General features: G+C 49.0%; 1 protein-coding gene across 5 annotated transcripts in view; it reads left to right on the top strand.

Annotated features, from left to right (window-relative positions):
• The window catches only part of CACNA1F (calcium voltage-gated channel subunit alpha1 F), a 65,139-nt gene that overhangs the window by 10,672 nt on the left and 30,377 nt on the right, over nt 1-24,090 (top strand). For 3 of the 5 annotated variants that reach the window (XM_077921040.1, XM_077921038.1, XM_077921037.1), the window contains 14 exons: nt 691-887; nt 994-1,097; nt 3,682-3,848; nt 6,058-6,135; nt 7,059-7,149; nt 9,573-9,599; nt 9,699-9,859; nt 11,318-11,543; nt 11,990-12,197; nt 14,230-14,350; nt 14,995-15,088; nt 15,368-15,425; nt 17,186-17,240; nt 19,199-19,343. In XM_077921040.1, coding sequence (XP_077777166.1) covers nt 691-887; nt 994-1,097; nt 3,682-3,848; nt 6,058-6,135; nt 7,059-7,149; nt 9,573-9,599; nt 9,699-9,859; nt 11,318-11,543; nt 11,990-12,197; nt 14,230-14,350; nt 14,995-15,088; nt 15,368-15,425; nt 17,186-17,240; nt 19,199-19,343 — 1,732 coding nt within the window. The remainder of the gene's footprint in view (nt 1-690; nt 888-993; nt 1,098-3,681; nt 3,849-6,057; nt 6,136-7,058; nt 7,150-9,572; nt 9,600-9,698; nt 9,860-11,317; nt 11,544-11,989; nt 12,198-14,229; nt 14,351-14,994; nt 15,089-15,367; nt 15,426-17,185; nt 17,241-19,198; nt 19,344-24,090) is intronic. The other 2 variants (XM_077921042.1, XM_077921039.1) reach the window with 1 other exon arrangement.

The following is a 24,090-nucleotide window of genomic DNA, read 5'->3' as shown; positions in this document are numbered from 1 at the left end:
CTAGAGTCTGTCAAGACTGGCCCGTACGGGCAGGGGTACCTTTACCTTTAACCATTGTTTGGGGCTTCTGGCTGCTTCGTCTTTGTGGTGGTGGGAAGTCTTGCAACAATAAAGATCAGGCCTACAGGCCGCTGTTTTGCTTCTATCTCCTGGCTGAAGTCTCTTGCTTGTGACCCCCGACCTGAACCTCTGGGAGTCAAGGTTAGGCAATTGTGGGTGCTCCAAGGGCTCCCTATTACATATGCAACCTCTCTTAGCTCAGTTAGATAGTGTGTGTTGCTGATAACGCCAAGGCCATGGGTTTGATCCCCATACGGGCCACCTGCATATTCCTGCATTGCAGGGGGTTGGACTAGATGACCCTCAGAATTCCTTCCAACTCTATTCTATGATTCTAACCCAAATAGCCAGTTTCATTTTCAGCAACATAAATGCATTACTGGATTTTAAAAGCTGTCTACTGATACGCTTAAATGCCTAAATGTTAAAAGAATATTGAACTATCAAGTGAATTTTTGGTGTTTGTGTGTTTTAGTAGTTGGGGTGGGGGGTGTTGGAAATACAGGTCACATTTTGAGAGATATGCAGATGTTTGTGAAACATAGTTTGGTTCAGCACTAGAATGAACCTGTCACTCTTCTCCCTGTCCGTCCACCCCCCCCCCCAAAAAAATCTCTGCATCTCTTGCAGACCTGGAGGCTGAGGAAGACCCATCACCTTGTGCCTTCTCTGGGCATGGCCGGGAATGCTTGACGAACAATAGTGAGTGCCGTGGGAAGTGGGAAGGACCCAATGGTGGCATCACCAACTTCGACAACTTCTTTTTTGCCATGCTGACTGTCTTCCAGTGCATCACCATGGAAGGTTGGACCGATGTGCTCTACTGGGTGAGGCAGCTTCGTCCACTGGGGGGGGGGGGGGAGCAGCACTGCCAATGGCTCATACAGAGCAATCCATATAATCTTCTGCTTATTGTCCCTCTCTCTACTCCAGATGCAGGATGCCATGGGTCATGAGCTGCCCTGGCTCTACTTTGTCAGCCTTGTCATCTTTGGCTCCTTCTTCGTGCTCAATCTGGTTTTGGGTGTGCTGAGTGGGTAAGTCGGATTTGGAGTGAGTATAGCATGTGAATCAGTTTGCCAGTGTATTTCTGGGATGTCTTTGAGGACTGCTTCTTGTGCCTACATACATGTGGTAACTGGATAGCTGGATACATAGATAGCATGTAACCATTCACACAAAATGGTTCCATCAGCATTCAAATGGGGAGGTGACTTCTGTGAGAGATCCAGAATCTGCCAAAGGTAGCATGGGTTGCATCTGTACTTTGTAATATCTGTTGAATTGATTTTGCTCATTTGCAGTATCAAATGGTTATATTTTAGTGGGAAAGATTCTGCACTGCCACCCACTTCCCACCTCGCAAGTCTAGTAGTAGTGATTCTATACTGTATTTGGTTTTTCATGGTAGCATGTAGTTTCACTTGCTTGCATGAATCGTGGAATTGTTATGATTCATTCATTGGGTGCTTAAAGTAATGTTAGCCCCACGCGGGGTGTGAGGGGACAAACCCGTTCCCATGGGTTCACAGTCAAATAGGAAGAATGAGGCGTAAGCAAAAAGAGGGTAGGAAGGACATAAAATAAAACCAGGAAATGTAATTATGGTATTGTGTGATGTCTAAATTGACAAACTATTGTTGAGCAAACCAAAACCAGAAAACTTGGTTTGAAGTACTATATTTGTTAACTATGGTTTAGTGTGATGTCTGAATTAAGAAAGCATAGTTTACAATGGTTGCTTACCTTCTCAAAGACACACCTAGTAGAAATGGGAGTGAAGTTATAAACCTGATAAAATCAGTTATAAACTGATAAAACAGGAAATGGTAGCAGACCATCTCTCTAAACCATGACATCTATTGTGTAGTTAACTGGTTAGCGTGAACCATGAGTTGGTATGATATCTTTAGCCTAGCATATGCAAGTTAGTGTGTGCAATGATTGCTGACAGTTGATGTGGTCCAGGGTCTATGCTGTACTGCTCCCCCCCCCCCCCCAGCGAAGGGAGCAGAAGAAGCTAGTGGGTTATGGATTTAGGGCCAGAATGACTGATGCCAGATGCCAGGAAAAGGGAAGAGCCATTCTGCTGAGTTACCGACTTGTCAGGGCACTTTGATATACAGTGGTACCTCAGGTTACATACGCTTCAGGTTACATACGCTTCAGGTTACAGACTCCGCTAACCCAGAAATATTACCTCGGGTTAAGTACTTTGCTTCAGGATAAGAACAGAAATTGTGCTCCGGCGCCGCCGCAGCAGCAGGAGTGGGGCTTCAGGTTAAGAACAGTTTCAGGTTAAGTACGGACCTCCGGAACGAATTAAGTACTTAACCTGTGGTACCACTGTAGTGTATAATAGTAGTGGTGACTGATTTTTTTTAGCAGGTGTGCACAGGGCCAGCCCAGCCATGAGGCAAGGTGAGGCGACAACCTCAGGCGGCAGGATCCACAGGGGCAGCAGACCCGCCCTCCAAGGAAAGCATCGCCCACTGTTGCCACTGTTGCAGTGGCAGCAACAGCTGCGGCACACTTCTTGGAGAACAAGATCTTCTTGGCAAGCCCCCCCCCCCCCCCCCGCTGCCTCTACTGCAGCCTCTTTGCAAACAGGAGGTGCTGCTGGTCTTTTCCAACTCTTGTTCCTGATATAGATCTTTATTTCCCCATTGTTCCAGGTGTAGATCTCAACTCACCCCTTCTTTCCTGGCCAGAGTGGAGGCACCATTTTGTGGTTCACTGCAGATTCCAAAATGTCTTGGGGCAGCCTTGAGTGTGACACAAGCCATGCCCAAAGCATTAGACGTTATAATAGAGACCCCGAGTGGTATGGTGGTTAGAGTGTTGGACTAAGACCTGGAAGAGCAACGGTCTAGTCCCCACTCGGCCATGAAGCTCACTTGGTGACCTTGGGCCATTCACTGTCTCTCAGCCTAATCTACCTCACAGGTTTGGGATCCATGAGTGGGAAAGTGCTGATGTGCTCATGTCCTGCTGTGGAATCTCCATAAGCATCTGGCTGGCCTCTGTGAGAACAAAATGCTGCCCTAGATCTGATCTAGCAGGGCTGCTCTTTTGTCACCCTGTGCCTTGTTATGGTTTTGCCTCTAATCTATGGATCTGTAGAGCAGAGCAGTGCAGAACTAGCGTGTCAGGCAAGAATTCAGGCCTGACTCTCGTATGCCATAGCCAGGAGTGCTACAGATTTCAGGAGTGGTTCAGAAGTGCCACGAACTGTCATAACCCCATGTCACAGGTTGACCATTTGTGGTGTATTTTCTGTTCGCTGTCTGCCTGTGACACCTGTGGCCTAGCTGAGGTGGCCAGATCTGTGGGTAGCTGGCGCGTGGATGATCCTGACATTGGAGTGTATGTATTATATGTTTGTGGAGGTAGGTGGGAGCTTGTACTTAATTTCTCATTCCCTGCTCTGACTTTCTGATGTTTTGATTCAGCCCTGTGTGTCCCTTAAGCACCCAGAGAGCTTTCCGGCTGTGCCAAACACATGACAACCAGCTGGATCAAAGGCTGTGCTACTGGCAGGCGGGCTTTGCACCAGCAGGTGTCTTTCAGCAGATGGCTAAGCTGGCCTGTGCAGCTAATTTGACCCATTTCTCCCCACAGAGAATTTTCCAAGGAGCGAGAGAAGGCAAAGGCCCGGGGTGACTTCCAAAAGTTACGGGAGAAGCAGCAGATGGAGGAAGACCTGAAGGGCTATTTGGATTGGATCACGCAGGCCGAAGACATAGAGCCTGACGAGGAAGGGGACGAGGCAGACGAGAAGCACACTCGTAAGGGCTCCGCCTGCCACCCGCTGCCAGCTTCCTAGCCCTGCTTTGCCAGAGAACAGTGCCCTGCTGAAGGAGGGGACAGTTTAGTCAGTGGCCTGGATGCTACCATCTGGGCCTTGTGGCAGCTCTGGGTGAGGGGATTAGAGAGGAATCAATCCAAGCAGCAGCGATGCAAGATTAGTGAGAACCTGAGCAAACTGGCAGCTGGGGAAGGGATCCTTCTTGTGGAGAGGAGGGAGGGGAGTCGGATGCCGTGTACCTACTGGGGAAGCAGGTGGATCTGGCAGTCGGGGACATGGCTGGATGGCAGGAACAGAACAGAAGGGCAGGCCAGGCCGATCCCTCTGTCTCTTTATTTTTCTCCCTCTGCCTTTTGCTGAGGGAAGGGATACAGGGGTTGTGCTCTTTCCTTCAGCAATGCCCAGAATTGGCCAATTAGTAGCATGCTTTTACTTGTGCGTACCCTTCCCCATGGCTATAATTTGCAGCAAGGGAAAATGGAAGAGAGTTCCAAGGGTAAAACCCCTGGCACTGAGTTAATTAGTTCATTGGGACCTCATTAGTTACTTTGGGGTCGCTGAGCAAGTGGTAAGAGCAACTAAGGTCAGCATTGTGAGTAGACAGATATTTATGAGTCTCCTATTCATCTCATCTGTATTCCCTCCCCAGTCAGCTGAGGACAAATTTGGAGAATCTTGGTCCTTTCACCCTTCTGCATCTTTGACTACCATCTCAGAAATGGAGGCAACTTGAGGAGTCCCAGTGTGCTCCAACTAGGGGCTTATCCACACTTACCTTTAGCCCTGCTCTTTCCAGGCACAGGTTTCCTTGTGAAAACCTGCTCTTTAAAGCTGAAGCATGACAAAAAGCAATGCAGGTTTCAGCAGATTGCCGTTTACTCCAATTCAGCAGTAAAGAGTGGGTTTTCACAGGGAAAGCTCTGGAGCAAGAGAGAGAGAGAGCTCAGGCACAGAGCTTTAAAGCATGGACCTGTTGTAATTAAGGCAAAGAATCTATCAGGGCTTTTTTAAAGCCAGAACTCACAGGAACTTAGTTCCAGCACCTCTCAGGTGGGTGCCATAGCCATTATAAGAAAACAAGGAAGGCGAGTACTAGCACCATTTTTTCTAGAAAAATAGCACAGGTACGTGTAATGAAAATAATCACAAGTGTTTCCCCTGCTTCCCACTGCCTCCACCCCCCCTCCTTTGTTGTTTCCTTATGTCTATTTTAGACACAGCTATATAAATAGATAAATGAGGGGAAAGTGCTCTAGCGAAAATTTCCTTTTTTAGAATTAAAAACGACATGTTGCCTTTTCAATTAGCACCATTTTAGTGCCCGTTTTTCTCTGCTGATCTGTTAGTTAGCACTAAAACACTTTTTAGTAAACTTCTAAGAATTTGTTCAACACTACTTTAAAATAATGTTTTTGATCAGTTTTAACATTTCCACTGAAATATGATGAAAAATATGGTATCGGATTGTACCTTCATAAAGGTTCATGGCTGTGTCACACCCACTTGGAGTTTAGTGGGGTGTACACAGTGGTGTCGCAATGGGGGCGCGGGGGGGGGGGCGGTGCGACGCAGGGGCCCTGTCTGGGGGGGGTGTGTGTGACAAGAAGGCACCCTGAGGGGGCTTGTGCTGCCGCCGCTGTGCAAGCAGCCACCACGCAGCCACAGCTGCATGTGGAGGATCCTCCGTTGGCGGCTGCAGCCGCGAGCAGAGAATCCTGGCGCCATCCGTACAGTGCTGGAGCGGCACCACTGGCAAACTGCTATGTACAGCGCATGTGCGGCGTCGCTACATACAGTGCATGCGTCGTACGTAGCAACGCCACACATGCACCTGCTTAGCCCCACCCCGGTTGTCCCTGTGCCTTCGTTCGCCCCTGGATGTACATCCCCAGAAAGCACAGTATCAGCTGGAGTGTGGAAAGCGCAAGTCTGGCCCTGTAGCTTTCAGTACTAGGAAGTGCAAATCGGGGGTGGAGGAGCCCTTGCTTCTTTCTTTAATCTTGGCAACTTTGACATAAGAAAAAGCAATCTGAAGAGAGCGAGAGAAACTTGTCCACTTTTCTCCATTGTCTTTGTTATGTAACTCACATTAGTTTGTTATTCTTCATTCATTTACCCCTTTCCCTAAATTATTTCCTTTCCTATTCATCCCTCCATCATGTCATTCATCCCTGCCTTGCTTATGGAAGGCGTGACTGTGGCAGACCTGACGGAGAAGAAGAAGAAGAAATGGTTCAGATACAGCAGTCACTCCACCGACACCCACAGTAATTTCCTCATTTTCTTCCATAAGTAGCCATGTTTCATTCTCTTTAAGAGCTAAGCAGAAAAATATATATTCAAAACCTATCATGTATTTCTGTCCAATCCCCCACCTATGCTTCATCCACAGCCTACTTTGATTTCATTCATATTTTCTTTTTATGTTACATCCATCTTCATGCTTAAGCTGGAGACAGGTTTTTGTCTTCCAAAGTTGAATGCAGTTTGAAAATGCTTAATATGGTTACACATTTCCTGATTTTTGCCTCTTGATAAGCAGTTTTTTGAATTGTTTCGAACACCTGCAAAACTTGTTTAATAAGAGGTGGCAGTATGTGTACACCATTGGAAGAGAAGGGTTTTTCAAACTACTTCTTACTTTTTAAAAAAAACGTTTTTGTATTCAGCCTTAGAAGTACATTTGGGAACAACAACAACAAAAACGAATTTCTTGTGTTGGGCTGAGCTCATGTTGTGGGATGTTTTTGAATTTTCTGTCTCAGAGATGGACTCCCTCCTCCCTCTGGTCTGCATTATGCTGCTCCCAGTGGACAGCTGTTGGCAGATGCCATTCCCGCCCCCCTATAATTCCCCTGGAATAATGTCACATGATGATATGCATCACTCACAAGGGCATTATGGGGAAAGCAAAATGATGGCCCCAGCCAATGGCAACTGGGAATTTCAGCACCACTGTCACTGCAACAGAGGTGGTAGCAATGGAAACAAAAGGCAGTTTGCTTTATTTCATTAATTCAGCCAAAATTTTAACTTTTCAAACTTTCAACCTACTCTTATGATGAATGGGACCAGTGTCACATTCATGATACTGAAGGGAAGTCAGTGTTGTGGTTTTAATGCCACAACACTGACTTTAATGTGGTTTGTGCTGTTTTTGAAAATCCCACTTGCTTTTCTCTCTCCCCAGCCAGTCTCCCTGCCAGTGAAACCACCTCAGTGAATACGGAGAATGTTGGGGAGGAAGAGCATCACCAGAACAATTGCTGCGATGTGTGTTTGTGAGTTTGTGAGTTTCCTTAGTCAAAGGGAGGGAGGGCAGAATGGATTAGTACAGTAATGTTACATTTTCAGTTTCTTTGGGTTGGGGTTGACTCACAGGGGAGTTTACCGGGGGGGGGGGACAAAACCCACCCACAAAATTACATAATGTATTAACAAACAAAAACAGCACCCCACCCCCAATTTAAAATGCCAAGGCCTAGGAGAAGAGGAACGTTTTTGCCTGGCGCCTAAATAATGATGACACCAGGCGAGCCTCCCTGGGGAGAGCATTCCACAAATGGGGAGCCACTGCAGAAAAGGTCTGCTCTCATGTTGCTACCCTCTGGATTTTCTGTGGAGGCACACAAAGAAAGGCCTCTGGAGATGGTTGCAGGGTCTGGGTCACTTCATATGGGGAGAGATGGTCCTTGAGGTGTTGTGGTCCTGAGCTCTTTAAAGGCTTTGTGGGTAAAAAGCAGCACTTTGAATTGACCCCAGAAACTCTCAGCCCGTGCAGTCAGGCCTGGATTGGCATTATATGCTCAAATCGTCTTGCCCCAATGAGCAACCTGGCTGTTGAATTCTGCACCAGCAGAAGTTTCTGAACCATCCTCAGAGGCAGTCCCACATATAATGTATTGCAGTAATCTAACCCAGAGGTTACCAGAGTGTAGACAACAGAAGTTAGAGGCACAGCTGGGCCACCACCAGCTGAAGCTTATGGAAGGCACTCCTGTTGCTGCTGCCCTCTTCTTCCAGGTCTAGTCTGGGCTCAGTCACCTGGGCAGGTGGTCTTGCATGATGTAAAGTGGGTGGGCTGACAAGCAAGAAGGCAGGTGGGCACTGCTGCTGAGACAGTTCTCCTCTCTGCCAATGTGTGCTGCTGCACCACTCTGGCTCTTCCTCTGTTTCCATGCTGAATGAAGGAGGCTGAGTACCACAGTGACATCACATACTCCGTGTAAAATAGAAGAGATGGAGGAGTGGTAGAGGTAGGCAGCTGAGCACCTGCAGCAGCAGTGGCAGCTAGGCAGCTGAGCGGATTAGCTCAGTGTCCTGAAAACAAGACTATGGGCAAATGCAGAGAGGCTGCAACTTTACCATCCAGATAGCTTTGATTCTAGGTTTAAAATAAGCCTAGAAAGTGCTTCATAGTTTGAACCTAACCTACATCGCTAACCACTTCCTCCTGTTTACCACAGTGTGTTCTCTCCTTTCAGGCAAGAGTGCTTTGCAATGGTGCCCAAATCAGCACTGAAGGGCGAGTGTGTCTTGCCAAGAATGTAGCAGTGGCTGGAACCAGTCTAAGGCATTTTTAGGCCCTTAAGTTAAACATGACGCAGTTCCTTTACCCCTGTGACTTAATATGGCACAATTTATCAGTGCTCTTCAGCAGCTTATATTAATTTTAGTAGGATTTGCACACGAGAAAGTCCAAGTGGATTGGGTCCCATATGTTGCTACTTGCTGGGAGGAATTCAGAATAATGCTAAGCAGATTACTCTGTCAGTGCAAGCATTCCTGCTTGCCTGGTGGAATAATCTGCCCTCTCGTCCCCCTGTACACTGTTCTGGGGGTTATCCTGATCTCTGCTGGAGCCAATTTGGCAGGGAGGAGGGAGGAATGGGGGGAGGCGAGGGGAAGAAAAGCAGAAGCCCTTGCAGTGGCTTCCGTTGGCAGGTCTAGTTACCACCCGCTGTCCCACTCTTTCTCCCTTAATAGCACTCAAAATATGCTTTCTCGGGCAACTGCCTCATCTTGCCTCAGAGTAGGGGCACCCCTGGCAGCTGAACATGAGAAAATAATTGCTAGGGTAGGGCAGAATAGAGATGGGCAGAGGGGGAGACACATTGTTGGGCTGTCCCAACTCTTGATTGTTGCTTTAACCTCTGTGCACCGTGGCTTAACCCAGTGGTTACAAGAAGGTCAGATTCCAGCCCAGATCATAAAACTGAGCAACTGCGGTAAAGCTGAGATAACTTTAGAAGGTGATTCTACGGTCCTATATTTCTACGGTCCTATATTTCTAACTTTAGAAGGTGATTCTACGGTCCTATATTTACTTTCTGATAGTAGAAACAGAAAGAGATAGGCTATTTTTTAGTGTTCTTGCCTGCAATCTTTTCTTGGCATGAAGATGCAGTGATGGGAGACATTTTGCATCTCCTTCATTTCTTCCTGTCAGGTTGCAGTTAGAGGTGTAGCATAAAGGCTAGCAAAATAAATCAATAAATAAAATGTTGGGGGGGGGGCCCCACCTGGCAACCCTAATTTGGGTTTGGGATATCTGTGAAATGTGAAATGCTGGCAGTGTCTGTGAGCCTCCTCTAAGAACTGCTGCCCCTGTATCCTTGATCAATTTGTAATTTCTCAGCTTTCAACTGCAGCTGAGAGAGAGTTGTGTTTAATTCTCTTGTTGAATTTCTCCTGTCTTCCACAGAGGCAAGCTCTCCAAGACCAAATTTGGGTGAGTAGGATGAAAGCTGCCTTCCCCTCTGCCCAGGGCTCTCCTGCTCTCTGGCTCTCATCAGTGATATCTGTCCCCCCCATCCCCCCTCTGCTGCAGCCGCCGAGTGCGACGCATCAACCGTCTCTTCCGGAAGAAATGCCGCCTGGCTGTCAAATCTGTCTCTTTCTACTGGATGGTCCTGCTCCTTGTCTTTCTCAACACTCTCACAATTGCCTCTGAGCATTACAATCAGCCCGACTGGCTCACGCAAATCCAAGGTAGGGTTGCAAGACACAGGGAATGTATACTAGCGCCAGCAAGGGAGTATTGTCCAGGAGTTAGTGCAGAGCAGGGAGAGCCTCTAAGGGGGATTGACTGTTAAACCACTCTGGAAATTGTAGCTCTGTGAGGGAACAGGGGTCACCTAACAACTCCCCACACTCTTAACAAACTACAGTTCCCAGGATTCTTTGGAGCACCATCACTGTTTAAAGCGGATAATGTATGGTATGGATGTGGCCTACAAGGGTAGCTTAGTGATTGTGGTCAGGACTGAGAAGCAGGAACATGGTTTTGAATTAATTTTTAATATACAATTGGCTGAGGTGGGGGGTGGGGGTTGTTGCCTCCCTTCCCCAACTATTGATTTTTTTGGGGAAACAACATTCGGTTGTTCCACTTCTCTTAAACAAAACCACACACTGGTTTAGAAATTCTTGACTGCCATCTACTGTTCCTGTTCTGTAGCAGGAGTGGCTGAACCATGATCCTCAAGGTGTTGCTGGACTTTTAACTTCCACCATCCGTGACCTGACACTGGGCAGCATGTGCTGGCTGGGGGGGGGGGGGTAAAGGGAACCCACTGATGCCTCAAGGGGCACCATTTCTCCATCCCTATTGTAAGGCAATTTTATCTGGCTTTTTCCTGCCCTAACAAACCTTTACCAAGACATAGCGAAAACTTTGCCCACAGTTCTATTTGCAAGTAAAAGAAAAACATGTCCAAGCCATAAGAAACACAGATATTCAGATATTTTACATTCCTCTCTTTAGATTTATGTGTGCCGAGTATGTAATATGTAACTGCATATGTTTGTATGCAATGCATTGCCTGCCCTGAGCACATGTGCTTCATAACTGGAAATCCTAACTGACACCAGCTTTGATATGGAGCATGACCACTTACACATCTGTGTGGATTTTCTACCTCTGGATGGACTGATGTCTGGAGAACAAATGAGATGGTCCCTGAGAATATTGAAATTGCCCATACTTGAGCTGATATGCATGAATTGTTTGGAAATGCATGATATAAATCCTACAGCTGCTTGGTCAGTCTAGTTTGCGGGTTACCAGTTGACCATCCCTGTTTCGAACTTGTAGGCTTGCTGAAAAATACTTGGGCAGCTGATCTCATCCCCACCCATTCCAAAGTGCCTTGTATATGTGAGTTACTCTGTAGAGAAGGATCAACAGGGAAGTGCAGAAGATGGTCAAATGGAGAGCTGAGGAGTCTCCATTTACTCCTCTCTGCTCTGCCATTTTCATCCAGCTCAAAATATTTTGAGTCTTCATCATATTATTCCCATTTTGCAGATGGAAACTGTGAAGAAGCATCTGTCCTCCAGTCTGTCTGACACCCAGTGTACTGTGTGGTACTTAATTAACATTGAGGACTAGGAGCATAATGCTGTCCCATATACCTGTTGTTGACCCTCTACTCTTTCTTGCCACAGCTTATGCTAACAAAGTACTGTTATCGCTGTTCACCATGGAGATGCTGTTGAAGATGTACAGCCTGGGACTACAGGCCTATTTTGTCAGCTTCTTCAACCGCTTTGATTGTTTTGTGGTATGTGGTGGAATCCTGGAGACTGTCTTGGTAGAGTTTGAGATCATGCAACCTCTTGGAATCTCTGTGCTTCGCTGTGTCCGCCTCTTACGGATCTTCAAAGTCACCAGGTCAGGTGGTGGTCGTGGTCATGGGTGATTGGGTGGCATTGCTTAGGGCTGGGGCATGCAATCGGGGTTAGCTTAATTCAAGGTGGTTGCCTGCTAGAAAATTCAGGTTGATTTGCTTATGGCTTGAAGATATATTACTATAGGACCCTAGGCAGGTGGTCAGTATGTACTTATTGCACTTATATTAGCCTCTTCCCTCAGAAGCTAAGATCAATTTACATCTGCTTCCTCTACATCAGGGGAGGGGAGCCTGTTGCCCTGCAGATGTTCTTGGAGTACAGCTCTCATTGTCCCTTGACTATTGGCCATACTAGCAGGGCCTGGTGAGAGTTGGAGGCCAGTGAGCCAGTTTCCCCATCTCTATTCTAGTAGTGCTGGTTCTTACCTGTGAGCTGAAGTGCCCCAAGTCCCTCGACCCATTTATCCATCCCTGGTTTGCTTTCCAGGCACTGGGCCTCGCTGAGCAACCTCGTGGCCTCCTTGCTGAACTCCATGAAGTCCATCGCGTCCTTGCTGCTCTTGCTTTTCCTCTTCATTATCATCTTCTCATTGCTGGGCATGCAGCTTTTTGGGGGCAAGTTCAACTTTGATGAGACCCAGACCAAGCGCAGTACTTTTGACACTTTCCCCCAGGCCTTGCTCACAGTCTTCCAGGTAAAAGCAGGCATGGGGTACAAGTGGGGTGGCTGGGACCAGCCTTCGACAGGTTTTGGTGCTTGCTGGGGACTGGGCTATGTAAGGGACAAATGGTTGAAGCCCCTTATTTCCCACTTGGATCCCAATCCTGTCAACTTCCCCACCCCACTATTATTATTATTATTATTATTATTATTATTATTATTATTATTTAAAAAACGTTCAAGAGGGAGGGAATGGCAACAGCTGTCAATGCAGCTTCCCATGGCTCATGGGTGATCTTAGGAGCCACTCAGTTGTGTCCTTGAAACAGACTTCAAGAACAGTACAAGGAAGCAGTGTGATCCCTTCAATAATTGAAGGGTTGTTGACCCTGGTGCACAGAAGAAAAAAGAGCTTAAAGTTCCATAGAATCACATGTTACAGTTTTAATGGGTATCCATTACAGAACGAGAGGCAAAACTAGTGTGCTCACATCGGCTCTGTGGCCAATTCCATATAAGGAAGGAACAGGTGGGCAGGGTCCCTGCGCCAACCTGAGCTTTCAACCCTGTTAACCTCTGCACCTCAGTTCTCTTTTTTCTTGGTTGGGACTCCAAAATGGGAAATATATCCCACCAGAAGTAAAACAGTTGGGGTGTAGTGGTTTCACAGCAAAAATAAAGAGATCCTTTCAATCTCCATTGAGCTTTCAATTCTTGCCCTCAGATCTGTACACCATAATCACTTCTAATTTAGCTGACCCTAAAATTCTAAAAATACAGGCCTTGGTTTACCCCACCTCATCACCACAATTATAATAATATTAATTATACATTCTGTGGGAGAAGCAACACAAAACTGTGACTGGTCCTAGCTTTCTGGGGGTTTTAAGTTTTGATAGGGAAAGAAAGACATGTATGGTGTCATGAATTTAGACTTTGTGTTCTCAGTTTATAATCACAGTCTTTTGGAAGCCCTAGGCTGCCAATTTACCACCTGTAGCTGATAAAAGCACTTTAACAAAGTGCATACCTAAAACTGTGTCATGTTCAGTTTTGGTTTCGTATACAGTAACCAGGTACAAGAGAATATTTGATTTCATCTTCTATTTTATTACCAAACAAATACTTCTAATAACACATGGATATCAAAATATAAAGCATACCCACTAGGATAAGCAACAATAGTTCTGAAACATTTCTTACCGTATTACAGAGGCTAGGTATTGAGGTTTCAGTAGTTGAAAATAGGGTACCATATTCTAAGATCCAAGTTCTTATCAGCTCCTTTAGAGTAAGGTGCTGCTAGCCGTTTAGGGGCTATAAGCAAGAGAGATTCGGATGGTAGGAAGCTGATATATACAAAGATCGGCTAATGTTTATACTGTTTCTGAATATTTTATTATGTTATATTTTAAGCTCACAATCTGAACTATCTCATAGTCCCTAAATATTTCCAAGAATTTAACATAAGCGATTACTGGTTTGTTCACAGTCATCCTAATTTGCTTGCACAAAATTTACTTGGTGGTTAGACAAAGGGTTCTTCCACACTTCTGTTTATCCCATGCCTAGAAAGCGTGAGTCCAGCCGAGTAGTTTTCTCCTTGCCCTGCTTCCTTTCCTAGGGAAAACTCACTCTTTAACTCGGAGCAAATGTCAATCTGGGGAAAACTTAAATTGCTGTTTGCTCCAACTGAGCACTAAGAGTGGGTTTCCCCCAGGGGAAAGTATGAGCAAGTCTTGGGTCTGGTCTTTATTAAGCACATATTCTGATTTGTTAACGGGATGATTATATGACAATGAGTTTTTATCTTGCATTCATCTGGAGTGTCACAAGTTCCCCATCCCCAGAATACCACAAGGAACACTGCTGTAGAGTTGAGTGTTGTGCTAATTACATTATTTATTACCTCTAATTGATTTTATTATTGATTTGTTTTAATTGCATTGTAATAAATGTATTGGCGGGCAGCATATAAGTACTTTAAATAAGTAGTTAAAAAACAACAACATTTAATTGTGGAACAATCTTAATTATATTTGTTGTTCCCTTTGCTCATGCCACAGATCCTGACAGGGGAGGACTGGAATGCAGTGATGTATGATGGGATCATGGCCTATGGCGGCCCCTATTTCCCAGGTATGCTGGTCTGTGTCTATTTCATCATCCTCTTCATTTGCGGCAACTGTATCCTTTGATTGTTCAGGTGGCGGTGAAGATTAATGGACCTTAAGTCCAAGAGGATTGATGCTAGGCTGCTAGATTGCTAATGAGAAATTGCTGAGTCGGGCCCCCAAATTTAATTCAGGTCCTCACCTTTCCAGACCCTGAAGTTAGAAATCAAGCTGACCTTCCCATGGTTACATTAGGATGGAATAGTGGTTGCTACTGCAGTGGTTAAATAGGGATCGGGTACAGGGCAGGTAGCAGCAGTCAGGGCATTTGCATCTGTGAATGCTGGGATACATGCTTTGATTGGGCAGCATATATTCTTTTTACATGCTTATGAAACTGCAGATGAGGAGCATCATCTAGAAGGAGACATTCTCGCTTCCCTCACGCACAGGATGAAATGCCTCTCCTAAGAGGATGCTGACTAGGATACACTAGTGCATAATCTAACAGCAAATAATAGTATACAACTTCTTTCAGAACTATTGCTTTTACAGTTTATATAGATTTGATTGCTAGAATGAACAAATAAAACTCGTATGATTAATCTGTTCACATGTCTTTAACGGGGGCACAGCCTTCATCCTGAGGGTGTGTTGTCTCAGAGTGGTTATTACCCCATTGCATCAGGTTACATTTTTCTGAACTTTCAACCCCAGATATTCTGCTCAATGTCTTCTTGGCCATTGCTGTGGACAATCTGGCAGATGGCGACAACATCAATACCTCCAAGGAGGGGGAACACAAGGAAAAGTGAGAACTGTAATCTCGGGGGGGGGGCAGGTTGGAGAAGAGAGTGAAGTGACCAAATGTTGCTCAGTTTCTAGCTTTGTTTTTATTTGTATTGTTTTTAAATTGCTCATTGTAAGGCTTCCTTCTGATGATTTTGTTCTGAAAGAAAGGGCACATTTAAAGAAGCCCGCCTCCCCCTTGGGTCCTCCTCCCCCTGACTTAGATTGCACATCCAAGGCAGAGCCTAGATGTTCCTTTCTATAACTCTCCTCTTTCCCCCTCTTCCCTGCCACAATTCAGAGAGGCACCAGCAGAGGGGGAGCAGAGCAATGAGAAAGAAGAAGAGAAAAATGTGAAGGTGAGAACTGAAACCCTGACCTTCATTTCTGACCTTGTTGCTTCTAGAGATGCAAGTAGTCCTCCCACAGATCAGTAGGCAGCAATTCCACATGAGTAATAGATGTATAACTTTCTGTCTAAGGCAGCTTTTGCCAACCCGATGTCCTCCTGAGGTTTTGGTCTACAACTTCCATCAGCCTTAGCCAGCTGATTTCTATGTGTCTTTATGGCCTAGTTCACTAACAGAATGATCCCAATTCTGCCCAGGGAGCAGCAGATCAACCACTGCACTTGAAACCCGGCTGGCGGCTGCTGGCCAGTGGCATGGCCAAAGCTAAAAGAGAAAGCACCCAGCACCTCCTCCCCTGTCCAGGACAAGCCAGAATGGATTCTGCATGGGGCTGGCCAGGGCAGAAGGGGTTTCGGTTCAGATTTTGCTGTGCCACTGGTAGCCTGCTAAGACCCATTTGGAGCATTTCCACAATCTGCCACTGGTGGAAGCTTCCTACCCTACTGAGTACCAAAAGTCGCCACCTGCAGAAGGTCATTGGTACTTCAACCTAACCCTGTCTAGCAGCATGGACCAGATGTAAGGATTGCACTGTAAAGAAACACAGCCTGTTTCTGGGCTGTGCCACTTCAGACTTCAGGCAAAGACTTGCAAGACTGAGCACCCCTTCATGCAACCCCCCCACCACACACACAGCTATTATGACCCCCTATCCTCCACCCAGAGGGACGCGGGTTCAAATCCGCGTGACGGGGTGAGCTCCTGTTGCTCAGTCCCTGCTCCTGCCAACCTAGCAGTTCAAAAGCACATCAAAGTGCAAGTAGATAAATAGGTACTGCTCCGGTGGGAAGGTAAATGGTGTTTCCGTGCGCTGCTCTGGTTCACCAGAAGCAGCTTAGTTATGTTGGCCACATGACCTGGAAGCTGTACGCTGGCTCCCTCGGCCAATAAAGCGGGATGAGCGCCGCAACCCCAGAGTCGGGGGTTGGGGTCCCTTTACCTTTACCTTTATTCTCCACCCAAATACAGGCTTCATCCAGGTACATAGTGCAGTAGTGGTGGATTTATACTGAACCACATCCTTCCGCTTTATGTTAGGGAAAATTACAGGATTTCAGCAGGAAGCTACTGAAGCTGGCTAGAAATGAAGCAGTGCGTCTGCCCCAAAGCTTCTCCAGGCACAGAGAGGATTAAAAGTAGGACTGAGTACAACTGCTCAGAAACCATCATGAACACAGATTGTCATGGATCCCCAATAAAAAGGAGATCTGGAAGTGCCCCTGGCAGGAAAAAATGCATCCTGAATTGAGCTGCATGTTGCATGCACGAACATGTACAAGGCAGAAGTGCTTGTCATGCCCTTCTCTGCACAGGCCCTCGTGCAAGCACAACAGTCACTTGTGCAATGGTTGACAGCCTGGAAACTTTTGAGAAGGATCTCTCTCTTGCATTCAGATCTCACCCCCCACCCCATTACACACCCACCCACCCACACATCTAAGGCAGCCTCGCGCTTGAACCCTCCTGAGGAAGTGCCCACCCCCCACCTCTAGGGTGGGGACAGTCTGCCCAAGTCCAGGGAGGTGAAGTTCCCTGCCTTAGTCCTGAAGGTCACAAAGGCTGAATTGGACACTCCTCTCTCCTCACTCTATCTGTAGCCATAGCCAGCAAATACTACAGAAACTGTTGTATTAAGTCCAGTCTCTCCTGCTCTGCCCTCCATCCCACTCAAACGTGCATTGGTGATGCCCAGTCTGCTTTCTCCTCAGGTGGAATGTGGGGAGGAAGAGGAGGAGGAAGTAGAGGAAGGCAGTGAAGAAGCAGGTGAGGAAAGAAACGTTGTGTATGGTACTATGACAATCACGAGGATTGTTACCTTACTGAGACAAAAAGGCTATTTATGTTTTCACACATGAGACCAAAGCAGCTCTTTACTGCAGCCTCGTTTGTAATTGAATGTAAAACTTACAATTGACCAGGCTGCTTATTCTGCCTCTCCTCCTCCCAGCTTTTCTCTTCCACGTAAACAACTATCAGGCATCAACATAAATTGCCTTTGAGCTCCTCTGGGATATTTAAGCCTTAAGTATGAAAGGCAGCTACTCTATTGCAGTGAACCAGGAAGAGGATCAATGGCAAGATGAGTTCAGACTCTAAGCTGGAGAACTGGCTCTAAACTAACACAATGGATTTCAATAGGGACAAAGGTAAGGTCCTTCACTCAGGCAGGAAGAACCAGCTGCAAAAATATAAGATAAGGAACACCGGGCTTGCCAGCAGGTCATGTGAAAAAGATCTAGGGGTCTTAGAGGACCACAAGCTGAACATGAGTCAAGAGTGTGATGCAACAGCAAAAAAGCTAATGCTATTCTAGGTTGCATCATCAGAAGTATAATGTTCAAGGGACTTAATAGTACCGCTCTATTCTGCCCTGGTCAGAGCACACCTAGAGCCCTGTGCCTAGTTCTGGGCGTCACAATTTAAGAAGAATATTGACAAGCTGGAATGTGTGCAGAGGAGGGCAACCAAGATGATCAAGGGTCTGGAAACCAAGCCTGATGAGGAATGGTTAAGGGAGTTGGAGATATTTAGCCTGGACAAGAGGAGACTGAGATGAGATATGATAGCCATCTTCAAATATCAAAAAGGCTGTTGAATGGAGGATGGAGCAAGCTTGTTTTCACCTGCTCCAGAGGGAACCAAAGGCTTGATGTTACAAGAAAGGAGATTTTGACTCAACATCAGGAATAACTTTCTGGTGTAAGAGCCTTTTGACAGTGGAACGGGATCCCTTGGAAGGTAGTGGATTCTCCTTCCCTGGTGATTTAAAAGCAGAAGCTGGATGGCCATCTGTCTGGGATGCTTCGGTTGAGATTCCCTTCATTGCAGGGGGTCGGACTAGATAACCTTCAGAGTCCTTTCCAACTCTGAAATTCTGTGGTTCTATGCAGCCTCCTTCTCTCCTGCTGCAGCTCACTTTTTCCATTAGCCTTTGCATAGCCTATTGGTCCTCCTCCCACTACAGAAATGAAGACCTAAGTAGGTGTTTCTCTGCCAAACACATATTCATTCCTGTCTATCCTCCCCTCAACTTTCCTCCCTTCCTGTATCAACTGTTAAATTGTAAGTTTCTTGGGGCAAGTGCACCTCTTCTCTGTTGTTACTCTGTAATGCACCATGCACATTTATGGTATAGTCAAACTTCGGTTGTTAAACATAATCTGTTTCGGAAGTCTGCTTGACTTCCGAAAACTGAAAGTGGAAGCCTCAATACAATAGGGAAATTCAAAACGGAAGCCACGTAGCACGTTCAGCTTCCAAAAATCATTCAAAAGCTGGAGCTGTTACTTCCGGGTTTTCGGCATTCAGGAGCCAAAATGTTCCAAAATGGAGGCATTCAGGAACCAAGGTTTGACTGTACTATATAATTATCAGATTGGTTCATAATAAATAGACATTATTCCCTCTCTCTCTCCCTCTCCCTCTCTCTCCCTCTCTCTCTCTCTCATTCATACACACACACACACACACACACACAAAAACACACACACACACACACACACACACACACACACACTGCTGTAATGAATATGGCTCCCGAGGAATCCTTAAAACCAAATGTGGAGAACCTTTGACCTTCTAGATGTTGCTGAACTACAATTCCCATCGCCCCAGGCCATTGACCATGCTTGTCGAGGCTCATGGGAGTTGTAGTTCAGCTTCAGATGAGGGCCAAAGGTTCCCCAGTCCTTGCTTAATCCTACACCATGCCTTGTTTTCAGGTGAGGAGGAAGAGGAAGAAGAGGCAGAAGGAGATCAGCAGAGCTTGGCAGAGTCTCACCTAGACAAACTGGAGGAAACCCCCACAGAGAAGGTGTTACCAATTCCTGATGGAAGTTCCTTCTTCTGCCTTAGCAAGACAAATCCGTGAGTACAGAAAGGCATGAACCAAGGAGGAAGAAGGTGGGGCTGGCTTTCTCTTTCAGTGGAATGTGACCTCAGTTTGGTCATAATTCTGCAAGAGTTGTAGGGTAAGGTCCAGGAATTTCCTCTTCTGGTGCCAGGGCTGTGCAGGTGTCAGACCTGCAAGCAGTCACTTTGAAAGACAAAGGTGCAGCCTACTTTAGGTCAAGACCCAGAACATCAAACAAAGGTCACATACAGGTCCATAGTTACGGCAGGCCAACATGAAGGTACAGAACAGTGAACAGCCATCAGAAGGACTTGATGCAATGTAGTCTGCATGACTGTTCTAGCAGTAGCTTTTTCACACTGAAAAACCATGTTTGAAGCACCAGTGTGCTGGTCCCGGGGGTAAGGTACCTTGGGTGTAGCAGAGTCCACACGAAGAGGGGCGAGGTCCGAGGCAGAGAGCCGGGCGGGGAACATGAACGCTGGAACAGGAGGCCGAGCAGGGAACAGGAGTACCGGATAGTCAGGAACAGGAAGCCGAGCAGGGAACAGGAGTACCGGATAGTCAGGAACAGGAGGCCGAGCAGGGATCAGGAACACAGGAAGGTCCGAAGCCAACAACGACGTTGCTCCCGCAACCTGGGGCCGGGCTGACTGGGCTTTTATCCTCTTCTAAGGCCAGGGGCGGTCCCGGCCCCCAGGAGCCCCGCCTCCTCTGGCCTTAAGGCGAGCACTCCTCCTGGGGGCAACCAGTTCCCTTCGCCTCTCTGCTCTAAGCCTCTGCAGATCAGGAGAGGCCGAAGGGTTACTGGGCCCTGGAGGAGGCTCACCTGTGGCCACTGAGTCGTCAAGCCTCTCTGGGGCCAGAAGGGCTTCACCTGGGGCCAGCTCCTGATGCACTGCCACAGGTGCAGGCTCTTCAGCATCTAGGCCTTGCCCCAGTTCAGCCGGCCCTGGAGGCGGGGACTCCTGTGCAGGCTGGGATTCCTCTGTTTCATCCTCCGAATCGGAATCCCAGGCCATCACACCATCCCCCCTCCCAGGCCCCCCCCTCAACCGAGGGTCTGGACCCGGCTTGCCGGGGTACGTCGCATGGAACTCTCGGAGGCAGGCAGGTGCGTGGACGTTGGCCGCTGGTTCCCAGGAACGGTCCTCCGGTCCGTACCCCTTCCAGTCAATGAGATACTGCAGCCTTCCCCTGCGGTATCGGGAGTCCAGGATGCGTTCCACCTCGTACTCAGGCTCTCCCCGAACCAACACTGGCTGCGGTCGGGGACGGTTCGGGTGGAAATCGTCGGGTGGGGCCACCGGACTCAAAAGGGACCTGTGGAAGACCGGGTGAACCTTCAGGGTTGCGGGTAACCGGAGACGAAATGCCACAGGAGAGACTTGGTCTACGATAGGGAACGGGCCGGTGAAGCGGGCGTCCAACTTCCGCGAAGGTCGAGAGGGGTGGAGGTGGCGAGTGGAGAGCCAAACCAGGTCACCGACGCGAAGTTCCGGCCCCACCTGGCGGTGGCGGTCGGCCTGGGCTTTGTACGCTTCCTTGGCCTGGTGCAGTTGCTCCACCAAAAGCTGTTGCTGGGACTGGAGCTCTTGAAGCCACTCCGTCACCGCCGGGACCGCGGATGTCGGCAGCACCTCTGGAAACAGCCGTGGATGATAACCATAACTGGCCTGGAACGGGGTTTGCTGGGTGGACGCATTCACCGCGTTATTGTAGGCGAACTCCGCCAATGCCAGGTGGTCGACCCAGTCATCCTGCTGGTAGCTGCAGTAACACCGGAGGTACTGCTCCAGCACCGCGTTCGCCCGTTCCGTCTGGCCATCGGTCTGTGGGTGGTAGGCTGACGAGAGGCAGACCTCCGTCCCGAGGGTCTGGTGTAGTGCTCGCCAGAACCGGGATGTGAACTGAACGCCCCGGTCGGACACCACGCGCTCAGGTAGGCCATGCAGGCGGAAGACATGCTGAAGGTACAGCTGAGCAGTTTCCTTGGCTGTGGGTACAGATGGACAGGGAGCGCAGTGCACCATCTTGGTGAAATGGTCGGAGAAAACCAGAAGGCAGGTACAGCCACGAGACGAGGGTAAGTCCACTACAAAGTCCAACGAAACCGTGTGCCAAGGGCGCGGTGGAACTGGCAATGGCTGAAGTAGGCCGGGGGGTCGCCCGGTAGGTCCCTTGGCGCGCCGGCAGACATCACAACCAGCAACGTAGCGAGCCACGTCAGCCTTCAGGCGGGGCCACCAAAACTCTCGACTGACCAGATGGGTGGTCCGATACCGTCCAAAGTGCCCCGCTGCTGGGGCATCATGGGCCATCCGGAGAACCTCCAGCCGTAGTGGCCCTGGCGGGATGTACAGACGACCGTGGTGCAGCAGAAGGCCCTGATGCAGGACCAGCCCCGGATACTGTGGGCTGGACCCTTCAGCCAGCACCCGGAGTCGTTCCTGGGCGCAAGCATCGACCCGCTGCTGTTCCCGCACCCGAACCTGCAGTGGCTGCGCCTCCTGGGTGGCCAGGAATGCAGCCGGAGGTAGGATCGTGGTGGGTTCTGCTTGCTGTACCGTGTCTGCGTTGTCTTCAGGTTTCCGGGACAGGGCATCCGCCTTCTGATTCTGAGAGCTAGGGATGTAGCGGATCCGGAACTGGAACCGGGAAAAGAACAACGCCCACCGGATCTGTCTTTGGTTCAGCTTGCGGGTGGTCTGGAGGTACTCCAGGTTCCGGTGGTCGGTTCTCACCTCCACCGGATGTCGTGCCCCCTCAAGATGGTGGCGCCAGACCTCAAAGGCTACCTTGATGGCCAGTAGTTCCCGCTCCCACACAGTATAGTTACGCTCCGCTGGTAGGAGCTGGCGGGAATAGAAGGCACAGGGTAAGAGCGGCGCTTCAGGACCAATCTGTTGAGACAAGACGGCACCGAGAGCCGTACTGGAAGCGTCGGTCTCCACCACAAAGGGTCGAGAGGGGTCAGGATGTTGTAAGATTGGTGCCCTCTGGAAACAGGCCTTCAACCCCTGAAACGCCTCCTCTGCCTCCTTGTCCCAGGAAAACGGCGTCTTTGGGCGCAGTAGCCGGGTCAACGGGGTGGTGCGATGAGCATAATCAGCGATGAAGGTCCGGTAGTAATTGGCGAACCCCAGGAAACGCTGTAGGTCCTTGCGGTTCCGGGGTGCCGCCCATTCTTGAACCGCTGTCACCTTCCCCGGGTCCATTTGCACCCCATCTGGAGAGAGCCGGTGACCAAGGAAGTCCACAGCCCGCTGATGGAACTCGCACTTGCTGAGCTTTGCGTACAAACGGTGCTCACGCAAGCGCTGCAGCACGGTCCGGACATGTCCCTCATGGCGAGCCGGGTCACGGGAGTAAATCAGTATGTCATCCAAATACACCACCACGTACTTGTCTAACAAGTCCTGAAACACGTGGTTGATGTAGCGTTGAAACACAGCAGGCGCGTTGCACAAACCGAAAGGCATAACCAAATATTCGAACTGCCCGTACCGGGTCCCAAACGCTGTCTTCCACTCATCCCCGGCTCGGATCCGAATCAAGTTGTAGGCCCCCCGGAGGTCCAGCTTGGTGAACACCTGTGCCCCTTGCACCCGCTCCAGCAGCTCCGAGATAAGGGGCAAGGGGTACCGGTCTGGGACGGTAATTTTGTTCAGGGCTCGGTAATCATGGCAAGGGCGGAGTTCCCCACATTTCTTCTTAACGAAAAGCACTGGTGCCGCGGTAGGCGAGGTGGAAGGCCTAATGAACCCACGCTCCAGGTTCTTGCGCAAGAAGTCCTGCAAAGCCTCGCGCTCTGGCTCTGTTAGGGAATATAAGCGACTCACTGGTAAAGGCGCTCCGGGTTGGAGGTCTATGCCGCAGTCAAAAGGCCGATGCGGCGGCAGCTGGTCTGCCCCCCGTTCCTCGAACACGTCCTGGTAGTCCTGGTACACGGCTGGGAGCGTGGGTGCTGCCTCCTCTGAGGGCGCGGCCGCCAGCGTTCCGGATTGAGCATGGGAACATGGGTCTGGGAAGTGCACGGTCCGTTTGACCCAGTCAATCTGAACGTTGTGGGCTTCCAGCCAGTCCATCCCGAGCACCAGGGGGAAGCGGGGCATAGAGGCAATGTCCAAAGTTCGCAACTCCCGGTGCTGCTGGAGACACAGGACCAGGGGCTGGGTCTCCTGAGTAACGGCACCTGAACGCAGAAGTCGTCCGTCAATCGCTTCCACCTGGACCGGTACTGGCTTGTTCCGAAGTGGCACCTGATGATGGGCGGCAAAAGCAGCGTCCATATAGGAGCGGGTTGCCCCTGAATCTACCAAAGCATGGGTGAGGATCCAGGGCCCACCTGGAGGGTATAAACGTACCGAAACCATAAGATGTTGCAAGTCCATTGGTGCGGGCCCATTCTGTACGGTTTGGGACCCCCGGTAACTAGGGCCATCAGCTACTGGGGTTGGCGGTTGGCGGTTTCCCTGCGGCTGGCGTTTCTCAGGGCAGGACCGAGCGAAGTGTCCACTTCCGCCACAGTAAAGACAGAGATTTCCCTCCCGACGCCGCGCCTTCTCTGCGGGGGAAAGGCGTGGCCGCACTGCCCCGAGCTGCATAGGCTCCTCCGTTAAATCAGTTGTGACCGTGGGGCTGCCGGAAAAAGCTGGTGCCGTGAACTGGAAGTGTCGGCGACCCCGGGCCTGACGACGATCTTCCAACCGGTCGTCTATTTGTAGACTCCGTTGAATGAGAGTGTCCAGCGTGGTGGGG

Source organism: Podarcis muralis, chromosome 17, assembly GCF_964188315.1.
Source record: "Podarcis muralis chromosome 17, rPodMur119.hap1.1, whole genome shotgun sequence".
Lineage (NCBI taxonomy): Eukaryota > Metazoa > Chordata > Lepidosauria > Squamata > Lacertidae > Podarcis > Podarcis muralis.
The sequence above is the reverse complement of the archived record's forward strand: the minus strand, read 5'-3'. Positions and strand labels throughout refer to the sequence as shown.